The 21699-nt window shown below is 41.3% G+C and overlaps 1 protein-coding gene across 1 annotated transcript; it reads left to right on the forward strand.

The window, feature by feature from the left end:
* The first annotated feature begins 13082 nt into the window (after positions 1 to 13082).
* On the forward strand, positions 13083 to 15802 carry LOC148315659 (uncharacterized). Its single transcript, XM_088287429.1, has 2 exons — positions 13083 to 14360; positions 14430 to 15802. Exons 1-2 carry the CDS (start codon positions 14249 to 14251, stop codon positions 15290 to 15292), a joined length of 975 nt encoding a protein of 324 aa, XP_088143555.1. The 5' UTR covers positions 13083 to 14248; the 3' UTR covers positions 15293 to 15802.
* Positions 15803 to 21699: the final 5897 nt, after the last annotated feature.

Genomic DNA, 21699 nt, shown 5'->3' on the forward strand with positions numbered 1-21699 from the left:
TTGAGTGGCTTTGGTAAGGCTACAGTGAATTTGGAAAATTAAAAAAAAAAAAGGAGTGAGGAAAGTTTGACAGAGGGCAATGGGTATTGGTGTAATCGTAACTCATGAGTGTGCTGTAACAAAGAGTTAACAGCTCTTTGAAGTTAGATGCTCGTTCCCAAGTAGGGGGAGGAAGTCAGAGAGAGAGTTTGGTGATTGAAGAAGGTGTGACTTGAACAAATGAATAAGGATAAGAATTAGGTTCTGCTGTAAGGATGATTTGAAGAAATAAATATGTTATGTTTCATACTTCAGTTGATGATCTTTCTATTAAGGTAACTGTAGTTAGTAACTGGAATGAAATGCACAGATGGAAATGACACGGAAAAAAAAGATGGTAATTTGATAAGAAGGGCTAGTATTTACATTAGAAATAGAAATAGAAATAGAAATAGAAATCCCTTTATTGTCATTGTACTCAAGTGTGCAACGAGATTAGAGGGCTCCCCTCTCCAGTGCAATACAACAATAATACAGACAAATATATAAATTAGATAAATAAATAAGACTGAATAGGGCATATAGAAACACATCACAATGCTGTTTTGCAAGGTTAGGGTGGTCTCGTGTGTGTGTGAGAGTTCAGTATGGAGATGGCTCTCGGAAAGAAACTGTTTCTCAGTCTATTGGTCCTTGATTTGATGCATCTGTAGCGCCTGCCAGAGGGCAACAGGTCGAACAGGTGTGAGTTTGGGTGGGTATTGTCTTTGACGATGTTGAGAGCCCTTCTGAGGCACCGGGCGGTGTAGATGTCCGACAGCGAGGGGAGAGGGCAGCCAATAATCCTTTGCGCTGTTTTGACTGTCCTCTGGAGCCTCACTCTGTCCGCCTCAGTGCAGCCGCTGTACCAGGTGGAGACAGAGTACGTCAGCAGGCTCTCGATGGACGAGTGGTAGAAGGCCAGCAGCAGCTTCCTGTCCAGGTTGAATTTCCTGAGGACTCTCAGGAAGTGCAGACGTTGGCGGACCTTCTTTACCACTGCTGTGGTGTTGTGACTCCAAGAAAGGTCATCGGAGATCTGTACTCCCAGGAACTTGAACGTGTGGACCCTCTCCACACACACGCCTTCGATGCAGAGGGGGGGCGGCAGCGTCTTGTTCCTCCTGAAGTCGACGACAATCTCCTTTGTTTTAGCAGAGTTAAGGTGCAGTCTGTTGTCCTTGCACCAAGTTGTCAGTCTCTTTACCTCCTCTCTGTAGGCTGTCTCGTAACCTTCCGAGATCAGACCGACCACTGTCGTGTCGTCAGCAAACTTGACGATGGTGTTGTTGCCGTGGGCCGGGCTGCAGTCGTAGGTGTAGAGGGCGTACAGGAGAGGGCTCAGCACGCATCCTTGGGGGGAACCGGTGCTCAGCATGAGGGTGGAGGACGTGTAGGGGCCGAGCAACACAGTCTGGGGTCTGTTGGTCAGAAAGTCCTTAATCCAGATGCGTGTGAGGGCAGGGAGGCCGAGAGTGTCCAGTTTGGCGACGAGGATGTCTGGGATGATCGTGTTGAATGCCGAGCTGTAGTCCACAAAGAGCATCCTTGCATAGCTCCGCTGTTGTTCCAGGTGGCCCAGTACAACATGCAGAGCAGTGTCGATGGCGTCCTCAGTGGATCTGTTAGCCCGGTATGCAAACTGGTAGGGGTCCAGAGTGGGAGGAAGGCAGTCCCTGATGTGCTGGAGAACCAGCCTCTCGAAGCACTTCATAATGACTGGTGTGAGAGCAACAGGACGGTAGTCATTCAGGTGGACGGCTGGTGACTTTTTGGGGACAGGAATAATGGTGGAGGTTTTCAAGCAGGAGGGGATGACTGCCTGAGCCAGGGAGCGGTTGAAGATCCTGCAGAAAACATGTGACAGTTGGTGGGCACATGCTCTGAGGACCTTGCCTGGTATTCCGTCGGATCCAGTAGCTTTTCCTGGGGTTGACCGTGTTCCTCTACGATGAGTGGGGGGGAGTTGGAGCTTGAAGTGCGGGGGTGTGATGGTTGGGGCGAGTCAAAGCGAGCGAAGAAGCAGTTAAGCTCCTCTGCCAGCGATGCACTCGGGTCTACAGAGGTCGTGCTGCTGCCACGGAAGTTGGTGATGCTCCGTAGACCCTGCCACACCTCCCGTGGTCTGTTACTGGCAAGGTGGGCCTCCAGCCTCCCCTTGTAGGTTGCCTTTGCTAGCTTGATGCCTTTGCTCAGGTCAGCACGAGCCACCCTGTACTGGGCTTTGTCGCCTGACCTGAAGGCAGCGTCACGGGCCTTGAGGAGAGCGCGAACCCTGCTGGACATCCAGGGCTTCGCATTTGGGAAGGTCCGTATAGTCTTTTGTTGGGACACAGTTTCCATGCAGAACTTGATGTAGTCCAGTACACAATGCGTGTAGACATCAAGGTCCTGATGATCAAAGAGGTCCCAGTTTGTGTCATGAAAGCAGTCCTGTAATTCACTCATGGCGTCGTCACGCCAGGTTTTCACAGTCTTTGTGGTAGGCCTGAATCTGCGCCTGAGAGGGGTGTACGCAGGTGCGAGCTGCAAGGACAGGTGGTCTGACTGGCCGAGGGGGGCGAGTGGGAGGGCTCTGTATGCGTGCTTGATGTTCGAGTACACATGGTCGAGAGTGTTGTCTCCCCTCGTCGGGCACTTGACATGCTGGTGAAACTCTGGGAGTACAGTCTTTAAATTGGCCTTATTAAAGTCTCCCGCTACAATGTGACCGCCATCAGGGTGCGCCCGCTGATGTTTATTGATGACGCACGCGAGTAGCGAGAGCGCCGTGCTAGTGCTAGCGTCGGGAGGGATGTAAACAGCTGTGAGAATCACTACCGTTAGCTCCCTCGGGAGAAAATAAGGCCGGCATTTAACGGACATGAACTCGATGTCGGGGGAAGAGTGCTTCTCGACGATCGTGCTATCGCCGCACCAGTTCTCATGCACGTAAACACAGAGCCCCCCGCCCCTCCTCTTACCGGTGTCCCTCGTCCGATCCGCGCGATGTAGCGAGCGCCCGGCCAGCTGGATGCTAGCGTCGGGGACGTCTGCGTGCAGCCAGGTTTCCGTGACGACGATCACACTGCTATCGCGCACATAGCGGTTTCCCAGGATTTGTAATCCCAGGTCGTCGATTTTGTGGACCACGGATCTGGCGTTGGTGAGGTGCAGACTCGGTAGTGGTTGCCTATGGGGCTGCCGTCGCAGCCGTTGCAAGACACCGGACCTGCAGCCTCGCTTCTGCTTCCTCTCTCTGCGTCGCCTGCGCCGCCTCCCGGTCCCGATGACCAGCCACGGTGAGCCGGGCAGCCTCGCCAGTTTGTTCGGAATTTTGCGATCATAGCAAAATTCCTCTGTGATGGTTATTTCGCATCGATATCCAATGTTCACGATGTCCTGGCGGGTATATCGATGTTGTGCCTCAGTTGATGCCAATAAGAGCAAGCAAACACTAATAAAAAGTAATAAGGAGCACTGTGAGGGGGAGCTGTTAGCCGCTGCGTCCATGCGCGCCGCCATCTTAACATCCAAGGAATTAAAGCAGAGAAGAAATTAGAGACTACAAATAACATTGATGTGTACTTGTTCACTTTGAGGTAGAACTGGTTGAAGTAAAATGAGTCATAAAGTTAGAAAAATAGGAAATAAAAATAAAATTAACATGCTTAAGATTAACAAATTATTGTAAAGTCTGAGTTCCAAATTATGCAGAAATTACTGTGCCACTGAGTAAAATGATGAATGAGGAAAACCTCTAAATGACATTGTCCTTACACTGGACTGATAAAGCATATTCAGCTTTTGTGAAAGGAAACAAGTGTTCGTATTAAGTATGGCACTGACCCTTTGTCCAGATGCAAAAGGCCTTAGTTTTAGTGTAGAAACATGGAGATAAGATGAAACCAATCGCATACTTCTATTCCAAACTAGACAACGTAGAATGTGCATTGAAGCACTGCATGAGAACAGTTAATGCAGTATCTATTGCTGTAGATATAAGATTAAGATAAAGATGGTCTTTTATTAGTCCCACAATCTGGAAATTGCAGAAACAAGTGCAACCATAGTTTTGTTCCATCCTCTGGTTTTGAGAGTACCACGTGCGGTTTCTGCATTGCTTTTGCTGATGAACATGACGTTTTTGTCACCGGCGGGACATTTATAGTGTATGAATACATTGTTATCAAAACCACATCTGATTATAGAGAGATGTACAACATTAAACACGGCTGTCATTATTATGTCAGGAGGATGGTACAAAACTAGATTGTTATGAGTTAGTAGAAAAAAGTAACCAAAAGTAAAGGCATCAAAAAGATTCGCCTTCAGAAAACGGAGAAGTGCTATTTGTAGATGGAAATAAATAAATAAATAAATGAATAAAATACTGTAGTTGTATCAAATGACACTGGGAAAAAGAACTTAGCAGTTACTCCTCAAATTACTCAGCTCATGCAACAGAATTAGTATCTTAAACAAAAGCGTGTAAACTAAAGAGAGTAAATTGTGTTACTATTTACACATATAGTCGTCTTAAAATGTGTAGCGCATACATTGCATAAGTGTTTTCCTTGAAAACACATTGCAGACAATACAGCTAAAGAAGCTGTTGCGGACATACACGTTTTAGTGATAGAAGTCCCAAAGTTAAACAAAGGCTTTGGAGGAAAATGGTGTAACATCGCTACGTGATCTCTGTATGACCAAACAATAATCTTTACAAATGGGCTGCTATATTGAGTCATGGGATAACACATGTCTCAACAGGGGAAATGGTGCATCAGATATTACGTTATTATACGGCTTACGGCTTTAATGCTTATTCGAAACATTTTTGTAGGGCATGTTTAACGTGTGCGAAACACAATTCACAAGGTAATTTGAGTCCACGCAGAGGACGCTTTCCTACACCACAATATCCATTTCAAATTATTCATATGGACTTATTTGATAAAAACCAAAGTGAAGAAAAAAAATAAAATAAATGTTTGGTCATCATAGATGTGAATTCGAAATGGTTAGAACTCTTTCTAACCAACAAATCCAGATGCATTGACAGTGGCAAAAGTACTTTGTAAGGATATCATTCCGAGATATGGTATTCCTGAAAATAATAAACAGTGATAATAGTACCCATTTTGTTAACTAACTTGTGAAAGAGATAGGAATGTTTCACGTTGATTTGAAAGATAATTGTGCTTACCACCCTCAAAGCTCTGGATTGGTGAAAAGAATGAACAAAAAAAAAAAAGTGAAAAGGCTATGCATTGAGGAAACGGGGAGGCAGTGGACACAGTGTATGGAAATTAGTAAAACTGTTTGTAAAAACGACAAGCACTGTGACTTTCCATTGAATGTTATGCGAGTCGCCTCTCTGTCCACTTTTAAACCTCGCTTGAAGATGAATATTCGGGCCTTTGACTCAGCATGAGACTGTTGCTGTTCTGTTGTTTTTCTGGTATCTACTGTAAATGTGTTTATGTGAGTTAATTTGAGTTATATACAGAGAGTTGCACTGTATTGTATTTCATTGTATTTAGGACCGAGACGTTGTAAAACATTGTTTGGAAGGCCTTATAGAATACCTCAAATTTAAGAACAAATGGGAAATAGATGCTGAAGCAACTTTAGCTGACTACATGTGAAAAGTGTTAGAAAAACAAAGACAGGCACAAATTTAGAGTGGTGAGGATCTTTCTGTCTCCTAGCAGGGCACTAAACTAGTGGAGCCAGGAGACTGGATGCTTGAAAGAAGTTTGAAGATAAGACATATGTAATTACCCAAGGGGGAATGCCATGTTTAGTTTTATTGACAGCTCTCACAGCTGTAAATATAGTAGAAGAGTCAACATTGGTTCATTTGACACATGTAAAAAGGTCATTTTGGTTGAAATCTCCTACAAAGGAGATGAGCGGAAGTCTGATGATAGGGTGGTCTTATTTCATAAGACACCAGACTAAGTAGAGGGGATATTTCAGACAAAATGACCCTGAAGTGGTTAAAAGCAGCTGTTCTATGTTGGATGTATACAATTTTATTCTGATATTTTTGTTGTTGTGTTATATGTGGGAACAACCCAGAGTTACATAAACAAACTATGATGTGACTATAGTACAATACCAACAGTAAGAATCCCAATTACTAATCAAAATGGATTTGCAAACACCAAGCAGATAATTGAAAAAAAAAAAGTGATGGGACATATTTGTGGTGCTTGGACGACATGTTGATAGATTTGAGTTGGAACCATGAGTAATACTCAAGTGGGCAACTATTGGTCCACAGAACAAAGTTACAGGAGAAAGTCTGTACTTTCGTGAAAAGATAGCAATTGGACAACGAGATATCCAAAATAAGCAAATGAAATTGTATTATTGATATTATATTAATGCTTATCTTGATAATACATGTATGGATTGGGTCAGCGTGTATCCTGTGACTAGAGTTGATGTAGATGAACATGTTTTCTATGATAGTTGCTCTTGAAAATTTAAATAGCATTAATGTTGCTGACAGAGCTAAGCGGTTAGGAATCTTTTCACCACCACTGTGTCTGGTTTTGATAGTGGTTGAAATAAACTTCAATCACTATCAAGAGGGGAAATCTGGTGGTGGTGTGGATATGATAGATCATTTGATAAATCACCCAAAAATGTAAAAGGTTTTGAGACTTAGTGCATATCTGTATGTGTTTTTCATAACTAGGCCCTGCTTATAAATTATTGGTAGTTTCTGGAGAGTGCCATTTCACAAAATGTAATTGATTGATCGTAAATGGTATGTTTTATATTGTTTGTTAATAAACTGTGTGAACTGTCCAATGTCATGACAGGACATCGGTGACGTTAAAAAAGAGAAAGCAGAGTATCACGGCAAAAAAAAAAAAAAAAATGATTCAACATACATGGAAGCCATCGGTGTTCTCCTTAGTGTAAGTAAGTAAGTAAGTGTAAATTAACAGATCAAGTAACAGGATTTGAGTCCTCGAACGAAGAACAAAGAACGCAGACAGGTCAACTGCATCATCACAACGTGCAAAAATTAGGTAATTGGACGCAAAGTGGGTTTGAAACTGTGCATGAACGGCTATCAACCAATCTCTAATGGCATTCCGAAACAGGATGACTGTTGATGTATTGTTGAATGAGAGAGGTGGTGTTTGTGCTATGTTCGGTGAACAATGTTGCACATTTATTCCCAACAACACAGCGGTGGGTGGTCGTCTAACCAGGGCCATAGAGGTCTCAGGACTCTTCATGGTAAAATGAAAGGACAACTGGTCTGTGTATATATATATATATACACATATATATACACATATATATATATATATATATATATATATATATATATTTGTTACTTTGGAATAAAGACATTAAATTGATGTAATTTTGTTTTAGAAAAATGCTGTAGTTTTTTTCTCTGAATACAACCTACAAACGGTTAAAAAGGACATTCTGAAATGGTTTTTTTTTGGGCTATCAAATATTTAGTTTGACACTCAAACCGCACACTATTCGTGTCAATTTGTTTGGTTCTATCTCCATGAGTATTTTTTTGTGGTGCATCAAAAGCGTGTTTTAACTTACTTAGGTAAGACAGGTTTAGTGGAGAGATGAGGCCAAACAGCATCACACATCTATGTGCAAGAGATGGCAACTGACAAAGAACCTTCACACCTACAATAACTGCCCCGATGTAATGTGGTGGCTGAAGATCCTCTTCCTCCCGGACAACAAACACCACCATGGTGCACTTGGCAGGCTCTTGATCCAATTCATCCTACAGACCACCATGATAAAAGACAAATTCATTAGAGTTATTTAGATGAAATTTTTTTCCACCATGAAAAAAAAACAAACAACATATATATGTGTGTGTGTGTGTGTGTGTGTGTGTTTATATATATATATATATATTTTTTTTTTTTTTTTTTGGAAGCATCTTTCAGGACACTCAAGGCCGCTGTACAGAGTAAAATACGAAAGTAAAAACACAAATACGGGTAGAAACACCAACACGTAAATCAAGCAGGATAAAATACAATAAAGTGGATGAGGGACATATCTGGAATTGGAGAGAGTAATTAAGGCGGAACAGATTGGTTTTGAGTTTAGTTTTAAACACAGGGAGGGTGGTGCAATTACAGAGGTCAGGTGGAGAGAGTTCCAGAGCTGGAGAACCGAATCGCTGAAGGCTCTGTCCCCCATGGTGGCAGGCAAGGGGTGGAGTGAGGAGGATGAAGACCGGAGAGCGCGGGATGGAGTGGGAATATGGATGATGTCTGAAAGGTAGGGGGGGGCGAGGTTGTGAAGAGATTTGAAAGTCATGTGTCATGTCATTATCCACACCGCTTATCCGGTACAGGGTCACGGGAGGGTGCTGGAGCCTATCCCAGCTGACTACGGGCGAAAGGCGCACTACACCCTGAACTGGTCGCCAGCCATAGATTTGAAAATATATAGAAGAATTTTGAAAATGATTTGTTGATTGACTGGAAGCCAGTGGATCTGCTGAAGGATGGGGGGGTTGATGTGATAGGTGGAAGGTGATTGGAATCCATTGCACATCCTTGAGGCACCCTAAAGCTCCCGTATGTCTGTCACTGAGTCTTGAATTTTTACTTAGTAAACTGAATTTGAGCATATGCAGTATTGAATTTTTGGTGAGGAGACCTTTTTTTTGAGGAATTAAAAACGCATTTTAAAGTCCTACATTCAAGTTTATTGGGATATAGTTCTTAACAAAAACATTATGATCGAAAAATTCAGAATCAAATTAAAAATATACAATTTATGTAATTCGAATTCAGTTTTTCAATTCAATAATTCAGTGTTCAATTCAAAACATTCAGGTTTCAATTCAAATATCAAAGTTAAGATATTCACATTCAAATAACCAATATTCAGATTTAGTTTCAAGTGGGACAAATATCAGACCATAGTCCAGCAATTAATCAAAACTCTGTGTCAAATTAAGTGATGATTGTACTGCCTTTATTATTTTAGAGGAGGAGTAATACCTGCTGCTGTATCTTCTAGTGCTGGACGATTAATCAAAATTTAAATCGTGATTTAGATTTCTTAATTTTGAAAATGTTCTAATTGAGGGAAAAATGTTTCAGATTAAGAAAGAGTTCAAACAAATTACATATGTTCAATTTGAGAGAACCTGGCTAACCAAGATGGAACTTTACACCCTGGAATTGAAGGAGATACTTGGAAAAAAAGGCCGAGTTACTGGCACTGAAATAAGACCTATGCTCAGTTCACTCAGTCATGTAAGAGGGTTGTGTTTTATTACTGCAAATATAATTTGCATCAAACTATTTTGGATAAGTCCATCATAAGCATTAACAGAATAAAACAATAAAAGATCTGTTAGAGCTTATGGATATCTTGCTATTTTTTTTATTTAAAGTTGAGATGCACTTTTTGGGATGTAAGCAATGCATATGTGAGCTTTTATTTATTTAAGACACTTAATCATCTTGTGTCTTTTTAAATAGCAAAACGTTGAAGCTGGAAGGCATAATCCATTCCTTGATGAAATTCCTCGGACAGTCTGCAGAGGAACTCATCACGGACTACCAGGTAAATTACAACAGTATTACGTTTTTAAAGCTGCAATTAACTCATAGACTGTGCAGCAAACATTTTTATTTGTCACAATATTCAAATAAATTAATTGCTGCCAGTATGTGACCTGCTCTGGCTAAAGGGTTGGCATTTGGCAAAGGTTACTTTCGGGTAATTGACAAAATAAATCAGAAGGTCCAAAGTTTCGATTTTGAGATTTCGACAAAAATCCTATCCTTGAGGTTGAGGTTTCTATTTTAATTTCCGTTTTCATTGCCCTTTTTATTTATTTTTTGATTCTCATATATGCTGTTATAAACATGTAATGCAGATTGCAAATACTGTCACATATCACTGGTGTCCGGCTGAAACATGTTGTCATAATTTGAGTAATTTCATGTTTTTCTAGATCTAATCTATTGGTCAATCCACACGAGTGGGTGTTACTTGTAAATATTACTGACCAATCTCAAATGTTGAAAATGGTTTGCTCTCTTTGGATGATGCAGTGTTAATGATTGCAAAAACGTGCCATTGGAAGTCTCCTGCAAGGTGAAGATTCTGGAGCTTCTTGGATACTGCCTGAAGACAGCGATATTCAGAACTATAAAAAGCAAACACAAATTTGGGACATTATGCACCTAACCATGGATGTATATGCTCTTTCAGGAAGTCAGCAGAGAACAAGCAAAAGAGGACCAGGCCAAGCAAGTACTGAAGGTCTATGTCAGGGGTGTCAAACTCATTTTTATGGACGGGCCACATCGTAGTTGTGGTTTCCCTCAGAGGGACTGTGAACCCATATAAATTGATTGGAAAGCCAGTTTTGAAATCAGAAGCTAGTAAGTAATTGTTCAACAATTTTTCAATTTATTTTAAAAGGGGAGGATTGGTAACAAATAATTGGCAATATCTCATATCTCAGTGTTGTTGTGAAGAAAATATGCTAGAAACAGGAAGTTGATGCAGATGATTTGCCCTTTGCGGGCAACATAAAATTAGGTTGTGGGCCAGATCTGGCCCCGGGCCTTGAGTTTGACACACGTACTCTATGTCTTCCAAGCAAGTGAGGGACAAGAAGACACATCCCATGCCTCTGTTTCCATTGTTGCTTAAGAAAATGAGGTTGTGGAAATGTTGCCAGTCTCCTGCTCATGGGAATTAACTATGCGCTGAACTTACTAAATTTGCAGTACCCGTTTGAGGTGCATCAGAAGCTCTTTCTTGAGATAGATGGCCTGAAACTTGCACTCGGAGTCCATTCCCTGACTCTCCATTGAATGTTAGGCAAGCCCCCTCTCTGTCCACTTTTAAAACGTTTTGAAGACACATTTTTATTCTTTAGCTTTCGACTCAACATGTGACTGTCGTTGTTCTTCTTGTATCTACTGTACGTGTTTTAATTTGTGTTCTAATTTCCTGCTAATTTATACAACACCGTATGAAAAACACTTTGTTACAGCTCCAACTATTATAATTGCAAGTTATTTGTACATGGGTATTTCTTGTTTCGTGGACTAATACTGTGCGCAAATGCAAATGCTCGGCCTTTTATCACAAAAAATGTCCGAAGGGCAAGATCTTAATTCCTCCTCTAATATAAAACCTTCCCGAAGAACAAATCGTATAATTCTAATTTGCTAGATTTAGTCCAATGCACGATACATTTAGGCTAACTCGACGTCGCTCCAGTCAGTAAAGCACGCTTTATAGTTCACCAAAATGCATACCGTGAAATTCTTACCTTGTTTATGCGACGAGGATATTATCCCGTAAGGAGTTACACTGACGCTGTACTGCTTCTTTTTGTATTTCTCTGTTCAGGTCGTCCCTCCCGCATTTCGCCCAAAGTCAGACGGGATAGGCGGCAGCACCTCCCCGCAAGCCAGTACAAGATAGGCGGTGTGGAAGATAAAGATAACACGTCCCTCCGTTTGGATCGGGTATTGTGTTTTCTTTAGAGCTTTTGGTTCGTGTGCACTGTGCAACACAGTCTGAGCGCAAATACAAATGCTCGGCCTTTTATAAATAAAAAAAAAATCCGAAGAACAAGACCATCCTCGTCTAATATAAAACCTTCCCGATGAACGAACCTTATAAAACTTGCCCTCCGTCACAGCAAAACAATTTCTGCAACAATTTCATAATCCATTTGTAAAAAGACAACGGTAAGATTTCGTCCAGTGTACGATCAGTTTAAGCAAACTGGGTTTAGCTAGTCAGTAAAACACTCTTTATAGTGTAGCAACGTTAGTAACGCTAAATTCTTACCTAGTTTATGAGACGAGTGCTGTACTTGACTATTTTTTGTAATTTATTATTATTATTTTTTTTTTAATGCTTTATAGAGCAAATTGCACCTATGACAGTTGTTATTACCACAGAAGCCATCTCAAATGGTTGCAAACTCTGAGGGTGACTTTGAACCGGAAGTCCCGCCTCAATCGTCATCTGATTGACAGCGGAATCCTGGAGCCAGAGAAGAGAAAAGAATCAGACACGAAGTTGAAGAAGCGAAAAAAAATAAACATCGAATCTCCAAGTTCTCGCAACGAGGGTGACTGTTGGGGTCTGGAGAAGTGACCGGGAGATGGAGAGCCCCGTATTTTGGTCTTGGTAAGAGGGTAACTCACTTGATGTTGACGAGGGAACCTATGCCGCTATGCTATATACCGACGTGAGAAAACTACGGCCCGGGGGCCACATGCGGCCCGTTAAACGTTTTAATCCGGCCCGCCGAATTTGAAAAAAAAAAAAAAACCTTGTTAATGTTTTATTTTCAAAATAGTGTGGTTTTTCAAAGACAAGCTTTTGTTCACTTTCATTTAAAATTAAATGTATTTTTTTTCTCAGATGAGATGAGGTTACCAAAACACTCCATCCATCTGCTCCTGGTCCAGCCCCTCTGTCAAATTTTAGAACCCATTGTGGCCCGCCAATAAAAAAGTTTTCCCACCCCTGCTATATACTATAAGCTATGTTAATGTCGTCAGGCCATTATAGAGTATTTCTTCTGACATTTTGAAGGAGAAATAATACTCAACGTTTTATTTTTTTATGATGTTTGAGGCATTCTGACTGAAATACAGTTCAATTGAGGTTACCAGTAGTCATTTCCATTACCTGTCAATGTAAATTAGAATGTAACTTACTACAGTGAACCCTCGGTTATCGCGGTTAATGGGGACCGAGACCACCCGCGAAAACTGAAAATCCGCGAAGTAGCGGCGCACCTTCAAAAATGCTTAAAAAAAAAAAAGTGCGAAGTAGCGGCGCACCTTCAAAAATGCTTTTAAAAAAAAGTGCGAAGTAGCGGCGCACCTTCAAAAATGCTTAAAAAAATAAATAAATAAAATAATATATATATATATATATATATATATATATATATATATACGGGTAGAGAGAGAGAGGGTGAAATTCATGTTATAACAAAAAAAAAAAATTATTAAAACATTTTTTTATTCCCCAGCCATTATTTTTGTAAGAGATAATAGAATTACGCTTTTTTAAATTTTGATGACGTCATAGCCCCGCCTACAGAATTACGCTTTTGTCTCGTTGTCCCCGCCTACAGAATTACGCTTTTGTCCAAAATGGCCGCTATCCCCGCCCCTGTGTTAAAACTATCCAATCTCCAGCCACCTATTTCAAAATATTTACATATTCCCTGCCCGTTGAAGGTTTAATACCACTCCTACAGAATTACGCTTTTGTCGAAGTGGGCCCCGCCTACAGAATTACGCTTTTTGTCTCGTTGTGATGACGTTGTATGTGTGTGTGTGTGTGGGCCAAGGGCCCCCGCCTACAGAATTACGCTTTTTGTCTCGTTGTGATGACGTTGTGTGTGTGATTGGGAGGGGGGCTTGGCCCCCCTCCCAAACTGTATGCTTCTTATGTTAAAAACAATGTGTTCCCTGCGTGCGTGCGTCCCCAACCCAAACTGTACTTATGTTATTCATATTTTAATATCTGAAGTATATAAAGCATCCAATGCAATGTTCTATTTAAATAAATAAAATTAAATTAAACGAGTGAAATAATATGAGTTGAAAAGAGCAGGCGTTGTTTTTACCTTTGAATAAGATGTTTATTCGGTGGATATAGGTCATCCATATTTAAATATCTGAAGTATATAAAGCATCCAATGAAATGAGCTATATCTAATTAAATAATGTAGATGTATAAAATTAAATTAAACGAGTGAAATAATACGAGTTGAGAAGAGCAGGCGTTGTTATTACCTTTGAATAATATGTTTATTCGGTTGATATTTGCCCTTTTTGCAAACATGTCTGGACATATTCCCAGCGACATAAGTTTAAACATGGTATTGTGCAGGCTTGGGGGTTTGTCCGGGCAAGACGCGGCGTCTTGCATAGACACCCTCCAAGCCTGCAGCAGCCTCAAGGTGTTTCAAAAGATAGTGAGTGGCGACATCCTGTCGATCGATGGGCAGCCGTGGGCATCCGGGCGACCACCCTCCTCCTTCTTACCTTTTTGTAAAATCTGCCGAGTCATGTTTACTTGTCTGGACATGTATCTGTTGGCTACATTTGGCCAATCGAACCACGCCTTTTAACCCTCCCCCGGTCTCAAACCAGTATAAGTAAAGCCCAAGTCACGCTCTGCACAGACAAGACAATTTTTCCAGCTCGTGAAAGAAATGAAGACGTGTAGACCAAGACGTCATCTGGGTGTGAACAGCAAGGCCCGAAGGGTGACAACCATCGCCGCACCTGATCATATTGACAACAACATTGCAGAAATCTCTTCAGGTAAACGATGCAATTAATCTTTAACTATATAGCTTTCTAATATTTAATCATGGTATCTTTGTATTACAGATAGCGGTGTGGATGAACCTACATGCGATCAAGATCTGAATATGGATGTTGTGGAAACCTTTACAACTACAAACATGGAACAGGTTGAGACCTCTACAAATGTAGACCAGGATGGACCCTCTACAAAAACAGGCGAGGACCAGACTGTGCCATCATACTCCTTGTGGATGGGGGGCCCAGGAATCTTAGCAAGACCTGTTGCACCCTCGTACAACAACGGCGAGCCATCGTATTCAGGGTGGAGTCGTCCCGTTTCGCCGACCCCGTCGTCGACACCTCCGATGACCCCCACCTCGTCGGCCGAATCTTCACAAAACGAGAAGGTACAACTGTCCAGTTGGTCCGACCAGGCTGATTCTCCACAAACCACGGAGATCAAGGTTCAGACCGTCAACGACCCTGACCACGGACCAGCACCTATTTCCGAAGATGAGGCAAAACATATGTCATGGGATAATCCTCCTAAGGGATGGATTGATATGGATGTCGTATTAGTTGTTAAGGCGGCTATTATTTACATGGTCAGACGTTTTTTGATAAAGTATCACAAAAAAAGGGGTTGTTTGCATAGCTATAGATACCTATGCAATTGTTATTATCTAAGACTGCACTATGACCGCATCATGCCCATCCTTTGCGGTAAAAAGTTTTTACCGTGTATTCACTACTTGTTGGATTTGTGTTCTGTAAAAGCGGATAAAGAAACAGTCAAGCGAATTGCAGAGATCTTAATGGTGGATTTAGCACTCGTAAAGGACTTACCGGACCGCCTTAAAGCGGATGAGCCCATATGTTTTATGATATATCGTGATCAACTTGATACTTTCGAAGAATATCTTATAGAAAATATTAACTTTGAATAAAAAATGGGTAATGTCTTCAGAAAATTATCGTTTTTTGGCTATAGAAGCCAAGGGTGGGCAGATATAATAAATAGAGCAATTACATATAACCCCGATGATAAAGACCCTTTCATTGAAAATTTTTTATTGTTTATGCAAAAAGTGCGTGCCATGTCTTTAACAATTTTTCAGGAGCCTTGGGAATTGTTTGTGCAACATGTCATATTTTTGAGTCGCTCGGGATTGATCGACACGTTTCAAAATATTTTGGAAAATTGGGAAAATGCGATAAGTGTAGGACATGTACTTACCATACTCACGCTGTTTAACGATGTGATAAGATACCGTCTCCGTCATCAACAACCTGTGGATCTCGCGCACGAATTGAAGCTGTTTGAAGACCTGTTAGAATCAAAAGTTAATCCATCTGTTTTAACCCTGACCTATAGACTTTTTACATCTTAGAGAATCCTTATCACGTGTAACCATACTTAACCTTCTTTCAATAAAAAATGGATGTTTTTAAAAAGATGCTTTTGTGTCTGTCTGTGTGTTTAGATAAATAGCGATGTGATGTTTGTCACTAAATCATAAACCGTCATGAGCGTTAAGCGGTGGTTGAAAAAACTGTACTACGACCCCGCTCATCCAGCCAGCTTTGGAGGTGTAGAACGCCTTCATTTAGCTGCGTCGGAGAAAATGGGTCAAAAAGTGACGCGTCATAAAGTCAAGGATTTTTTATCTTCGCAAGATGCATACACCTTGCACAAACCAGCACGAATTCATTTCCCTAGGAACAGAGTTTTTGTGTCCAGTCCTATGAATCAATTCCAAGCCGATCTATGTGATATGCAAGCTCTGACCGAGTACAACGATGGTTTTAAATACCTACTCACAATCATCGATGTGTTCTCAAAACGAGCGTATGCCCGTGTGCTGATGAACAAGACGGGGCCAGAAGTTGTTCGAGCCTTTGAGTCGGTCTTATCCTTTAGCGGCATCCCTAAAAAGTTACAAACAGACAAGGGGAAGGAGTTCTTCAACACGCAATTTCAGAGGTTGATGAAAAAACACAATATTAATCATTTTGCAACAGCCAGTGATTTGAAAGCCTCGGTGGTCGAAAGGTTTAATCGAACTTTAAAAACTCGAATGTGGCGATATTTCACCGCCAACAACACACGTCGTTATATCGACGTATTACAAGATTTAATCGATAGTTACAATGAAAGTTATCATACAAGTATAAAAATGAAACCTAACCAAGTCACACCGGATAACACATGGCTTGTCTTCCAAAACTTGTACGGCAACATACCCTCTGGGGGTAGTGATAGAATAAAAATGATATTTAAACAAGGAGATCTCGTTAGAATATCAAAAGTGCGAGGTGTGTTTGACAAGAAATATGAACAGAGTTTTACAGACGAGTTATTTACGATAGCGGAGTGTGTACCGCGTTTTCCACCTGTTTACAAGCTTAAAGACTACGACGGTGAAATAGTGCAAGGAACTTTTTATGCACACGAGCTCCAGAAAGTCACGATATCCAAGGATCAAATCTTTCAAGTGGAGAAGATTATCAAACGGCGTAAAGTCGGCGGACAGAAACAGTTTCTCATACGTTGGAAGGGCTGGCCTGTGAAATATGACAGTTGGGTCCCCGCTACACAAGTCGTCGACGTATAAATAAGAAGCTTTACAACGAATCTCGACATTTACCAACATGGATCCGAATCTTGAAGGGGGGTTTTACGTCACCTTACCCTCCAATGCAAGTTCTGATGTGTATGTAGACAATACGATAGCTGAATACAGAGTGAATCTGGCTCATCATATCGATCTCGAAGGTAATTGGGAAGTAGCTCTGAGTGAAATATCCTACCCCCATACATGGTTCAACGTGCCTGAAGATCAAGCATCTTTTGACTATGTAGATGCATGGGAAAACGGTGAACCAACAACAGGTGCTTTGGCACCTCTTTACTATGATGAAAACAAATTCACCATCAAATCCTTAAGCCTGTCGGCTGGGTACTACGATAATATTAAGAAAATAGGACAAGATGTGGAAGCGCTCCTCAAAAAGATCCATCCGGAAATCCATGTTGTATACCATTATTTAAAGGAGAGATTTTTCTGGGCAGGGAATGGTCATTACAAGATACGCTTTCGTCCCGCGTTAGCCTACATTTTTGGGGCGTTACCCGATGAATGGGTTACCTGCGGACCCCAGTGGACAGCGAGCCAACATCCTGCGGATATAAAAGCGGGGATGTACCATCTATATGTTTATACAGACGTGGTGTATCATCAGGCTGTGGGTGACGCTTTCGCTCCGCTCTTGAGAACGATACCCATCGATGATAATCACGGTGACATTGTATTTAAAGCCTTTAATCCTCTTTATTACATGCCTGTTAGTAGGAAGCATATTGAGGATATAAGAATCGAAGTTAAGACGGATCAGAATCAACCCGTGGGATTTACACGCGGTAAAGTTATCGCTACTCTGCACTTTAGACCCAGATAGAAAAATGGTTGTATTGGATACGCATCATGATCTTTACCGTTTTGTCGATTATTACGAAAACCAAGCGGGTGGGTCGTTATCAGGTTTTCATGGATTACCGGTCCAATATGGGCGTGGATTGGGTTCAATCTTTGCCAAATTATTTCGTTTTGTGAGTCCATTAATCAAAAGAGGGTTCAGCGTTGCCAGACCTCACCTGCAAACGGCTGCGAAAAACATTGCAACAGATGTAGCCGGTCGGGTGTTAGAACGAATAAACCGTAAGGCGGAGCCTCAAGAAGGTTCGGGTTTAATGGTTCTGGCACGAAGACCTGCAAAAAGACCCATCGGACAAAGGTTGAGAGAGCCTAAAAAACGCAAACGCGTGTCCAAGAAGAAATCAGTCAAGAAAAGGAGACGGCGAAGAAACACCGGGGATATTTTCTCTTAACCAAAATTGACCATTAGGGTTATTCATCATGGCTCTTTTGCATCACAAGTCAGCAGAGTGCACCCTAACTGAACTGGATTTATTTAGTCCACCCATGACACAACTATCAATCGAACAAAGTCAATATGTGGAAATGTTACCTATCTCGGCTCTCACCGATGATGGTCCTGTGGAGTTTTTCATACCTGGAGAAGGATCCAAATATCTCGACCTCTCAGACACCCTGCTTCAGCTGCACCTGAGGGTACTCAACAGAGATGGTAGCAATTTACCCACAGATCAACGAGTCGGTATTATTAATTATCCTTTGAATACAATCTTCTCACAAGTGGATGTAACATTAGGCGACAGGTTGATCTCGCAATCTAGCGCAACCCATCCATACAGAGCTATGATAGAGACGTTGTTAAACTTTTCAGAAGCCTCTCTAAGAAGCCAATTCACAGCGGCTATGTTTTACAAAGATACATCAGGGCATATGGATTCAACAGTCTTAACGGGGGATGCTGTTAACAAAGGATTACTGCGCAGAGCAGAATATGTGTTGGGTTCCCGAACATTCACCGTGATAGGACCTCTACACGCCGACATATTTTTTTGTGAGAGACATCTTCTCAATAACGTGGATCTACGAGTGAAACTCATCAAAGCCAACGACCAATTTTGTTTTATGAGCCCTCCCGATGTGAACTACCATCTGAAAATCGTGGGCGCTTCCCTCTTTGTGAAAAGAGTCGCCGTTTCACCAGCCATCTCTATCGGTCATGCTGCGGCTCTCAACAAAGAAAATGCTTTGTATCCGTTATCAAGAATTAATGTGAAAACTTATTCCATCCCGCAACATTCCAGAACCTGTCAACAAGATAATCTTTTCCTCGGTCATACACCTCGATATGTGGTGTTAGGTCTTGTAAATCACAACGCCTTTGTGGGCAGAAAAGATTTGAATCCCTTTAATTTCGCTCATCATCATTTGGAATATTTAGCGCTCTGCCAAGAGGGGAGACAGATACCAGCCAAAGCTTTCCAGCCCCAATTTAATGCAGGAAACGCCGTTCGAGAATTTCATAACCTGTTTACATCGACAGGAAGACATTTGAAAGATTTACCTCTTTGCATCAACAGGGAGGATTTTTCCGGTGGATATGCGCTGTATGTTTTTAACTTAAACCCCAACGATGATTCAGGAGCTCTCGCACCTGTCTCCAGCGGAAGTTTGAGGTTAGAAATGAGATTTAGACTCCCACTCCCTCACACAACCACACTTATTGTGTACGCCTGCTACGATTCCATCCTGGAAATAAATTCAAAACGACAGGTATTAGTGGATTATTACTGATGAACGGGAAAGAGCTGGAGCAACTCATGAAACGTCTACAAGGGCGTTTATTTGGAGGTGTTTACGCTTCGGATGAAATAAATTCGCTGCAGCCTAACCCCCCAATCTTCTACATCGTCAACACACATCCTCGACACTTACCCGGTGAACACTGGCTGGCTCTGACGTTGGAAAAAGATGGAACCAGTACTTTTTTTGACGCTTTTGGATTTCCTCCTGAATTTCAATATTATCCGCAAAACATTAACTCTTTTTTGAAAAAACATTCCGATCGTATTTTGTATCATAACAGACGTCTACAACACGAGCTATCAATCACCTGTGGTCAACATTGCGTCTATTATTTAACACATAGAGGCTGTGGTTTGAGTTATCAGGATGTGTTAACATGCTATAAGGATGATGTGTTAAAGAATGATGCCATGGTAACTAGTTTTGTAAAGCATTATCAAACCTGTGCGGAAAAGACATGTACCGGTCAAGCGGCATGTTCTTTTAAAAAATTTCAAACCTGTCATTGTCTGTAATCATTTAAAATGTATTTTATTGAATAAAAACACATGTATAAACATACAAAGGTTTTAGATTTTTCATTAAAACTTATGAAGAGGAATACCCCACCCACTTTACAGGGGCGGGTCTTTTTCTATTAGTTTTTTTCTTCTTCCTAATGGATGTCCTCTTGTTTGTGTCATCATCAGAGCTTAACGAACCTCGGAGTTTCAACCGTCTGAATTCGTCACGGGCGTGAGGGTTGACGATGGTGGTCTCCGGAATATTGAGTTCGTGTAGAGTGTGAAGAAACTCCTTCCAGCCTCTAGGGGTTCGAGTCGCGATGTTTTTACTCGTCAAAGTAATCTGCCTGAGTAAATCGGTCATGTGAGATCCTTTTATAGGCTTATCTTGAAACATGAATTCATGACGAGGGGTCCAGCTTCTATCAGCATCCTTAAGTTTTCTCAAAACATAGTCTGCGTTTTTCCGATAACGCGTTGGAATGTTATGCAGAATATCGAACCAGGGTTCGATTTCATTCCCCACCATTTTGTCTTGTACCTCAACATTCGAAATCTTTGAAGGGTTCAAAACCTCAGGGGTTAGAGACACGGTCAGAGGTCGTTCTTCCTTTTCACCTTGTTTGAGAAGGCTTAAATAACGATGAAGTAAAGACTGATACCTTGTTATTTTTTCATGAGGGGACAAGGATAGATCTTCCAAAACTGCCTTCATCTTCACATCCATGTCCTGTTCGGCAGTTTGTCTGATGGTAGGTTCGGGTTTTTTCAGACGTTCCAGTTGTTGTGGTGTGAGAAGAAACATTTTCTGGGCTGTTTTCAAACTCATGATGGCTAGTTTTTGTTGATTAACCCACCCAAAAGATTACCTAGGAAGGGTACAACTGTTCCCAACAGAGGAAGAATAAATCCACCCCTTTGAGTCAAAAAGGCGCGTTTTTTCTTAAGACTTGTTTTTTTACGTGCCAATAGTCTAATAATTTTCTTTTGTTTTTTTAATTTCTTAAACTGTGAAGGTGAAAGCGGTATATGACCCTTTAATAGATTGAAAGCAATTTCACAGAGGACCTTGATCAAAGAAGGTGGACCTCTGGTTAGTATGTCTTTACGTCTCTTAGCCGTGGCTTGAAACAGGTTCCTGAGTTGCGGAGCGTTTGTTTTTAAAAGCTTGGACATGTCAATTTTTGGAAATGTAGACGGTAGGCCACTGATCAGGAAGTACACCCGTTCTCAAACGGTATTGTTCTGGACATGTGGGTGTTAAATCCACCAATAAATACCCATGAGCGTCTTTGGTGGCATCTTCAAAACTTTCTAAAAAATAATTTTTCTTCGTAGGGAATATCTGATTAGCCAAAATACTGGTTTGTAATTTATCCCGAGGATTTTTGAACAAGACCATGTAATTACTATTTAGACTAATAGTACGACTGTATTTACCTTGGTGGAATACATTCTGAGTTAACAATATGACGCTCATATTTCTATGATGCCTATATTGGGTAAAGATTTTCACCACTTCAGGATGGTCCGATGCTTGGAAGATCAGATCATCAAGGATGATTAGATGAGTCTGGTGTAACGGGAACAAGGCTTCGTCATCAAAAGATT

The sequence above is a fragment of the Idiotropiscis lumnitzeri genome, unplaced genomic scaffold, assembly GCF_059441095.1.
Source record: "Idiotropiscis lumnitzeri isolate Australia: NSW breed Sydney's pygmy pipehorse unplaced genomic scaffold, RoL_Ilum_1.0 HiC_scaffold_65, whole genome shotgun sequence".
NCBI lineage: Eukaryota > Metazoa > Chordata > Actinopteri > Syngnathiformes > Syngnathidae > Idiotropiscis > Idiotropiscis lumnitzeri.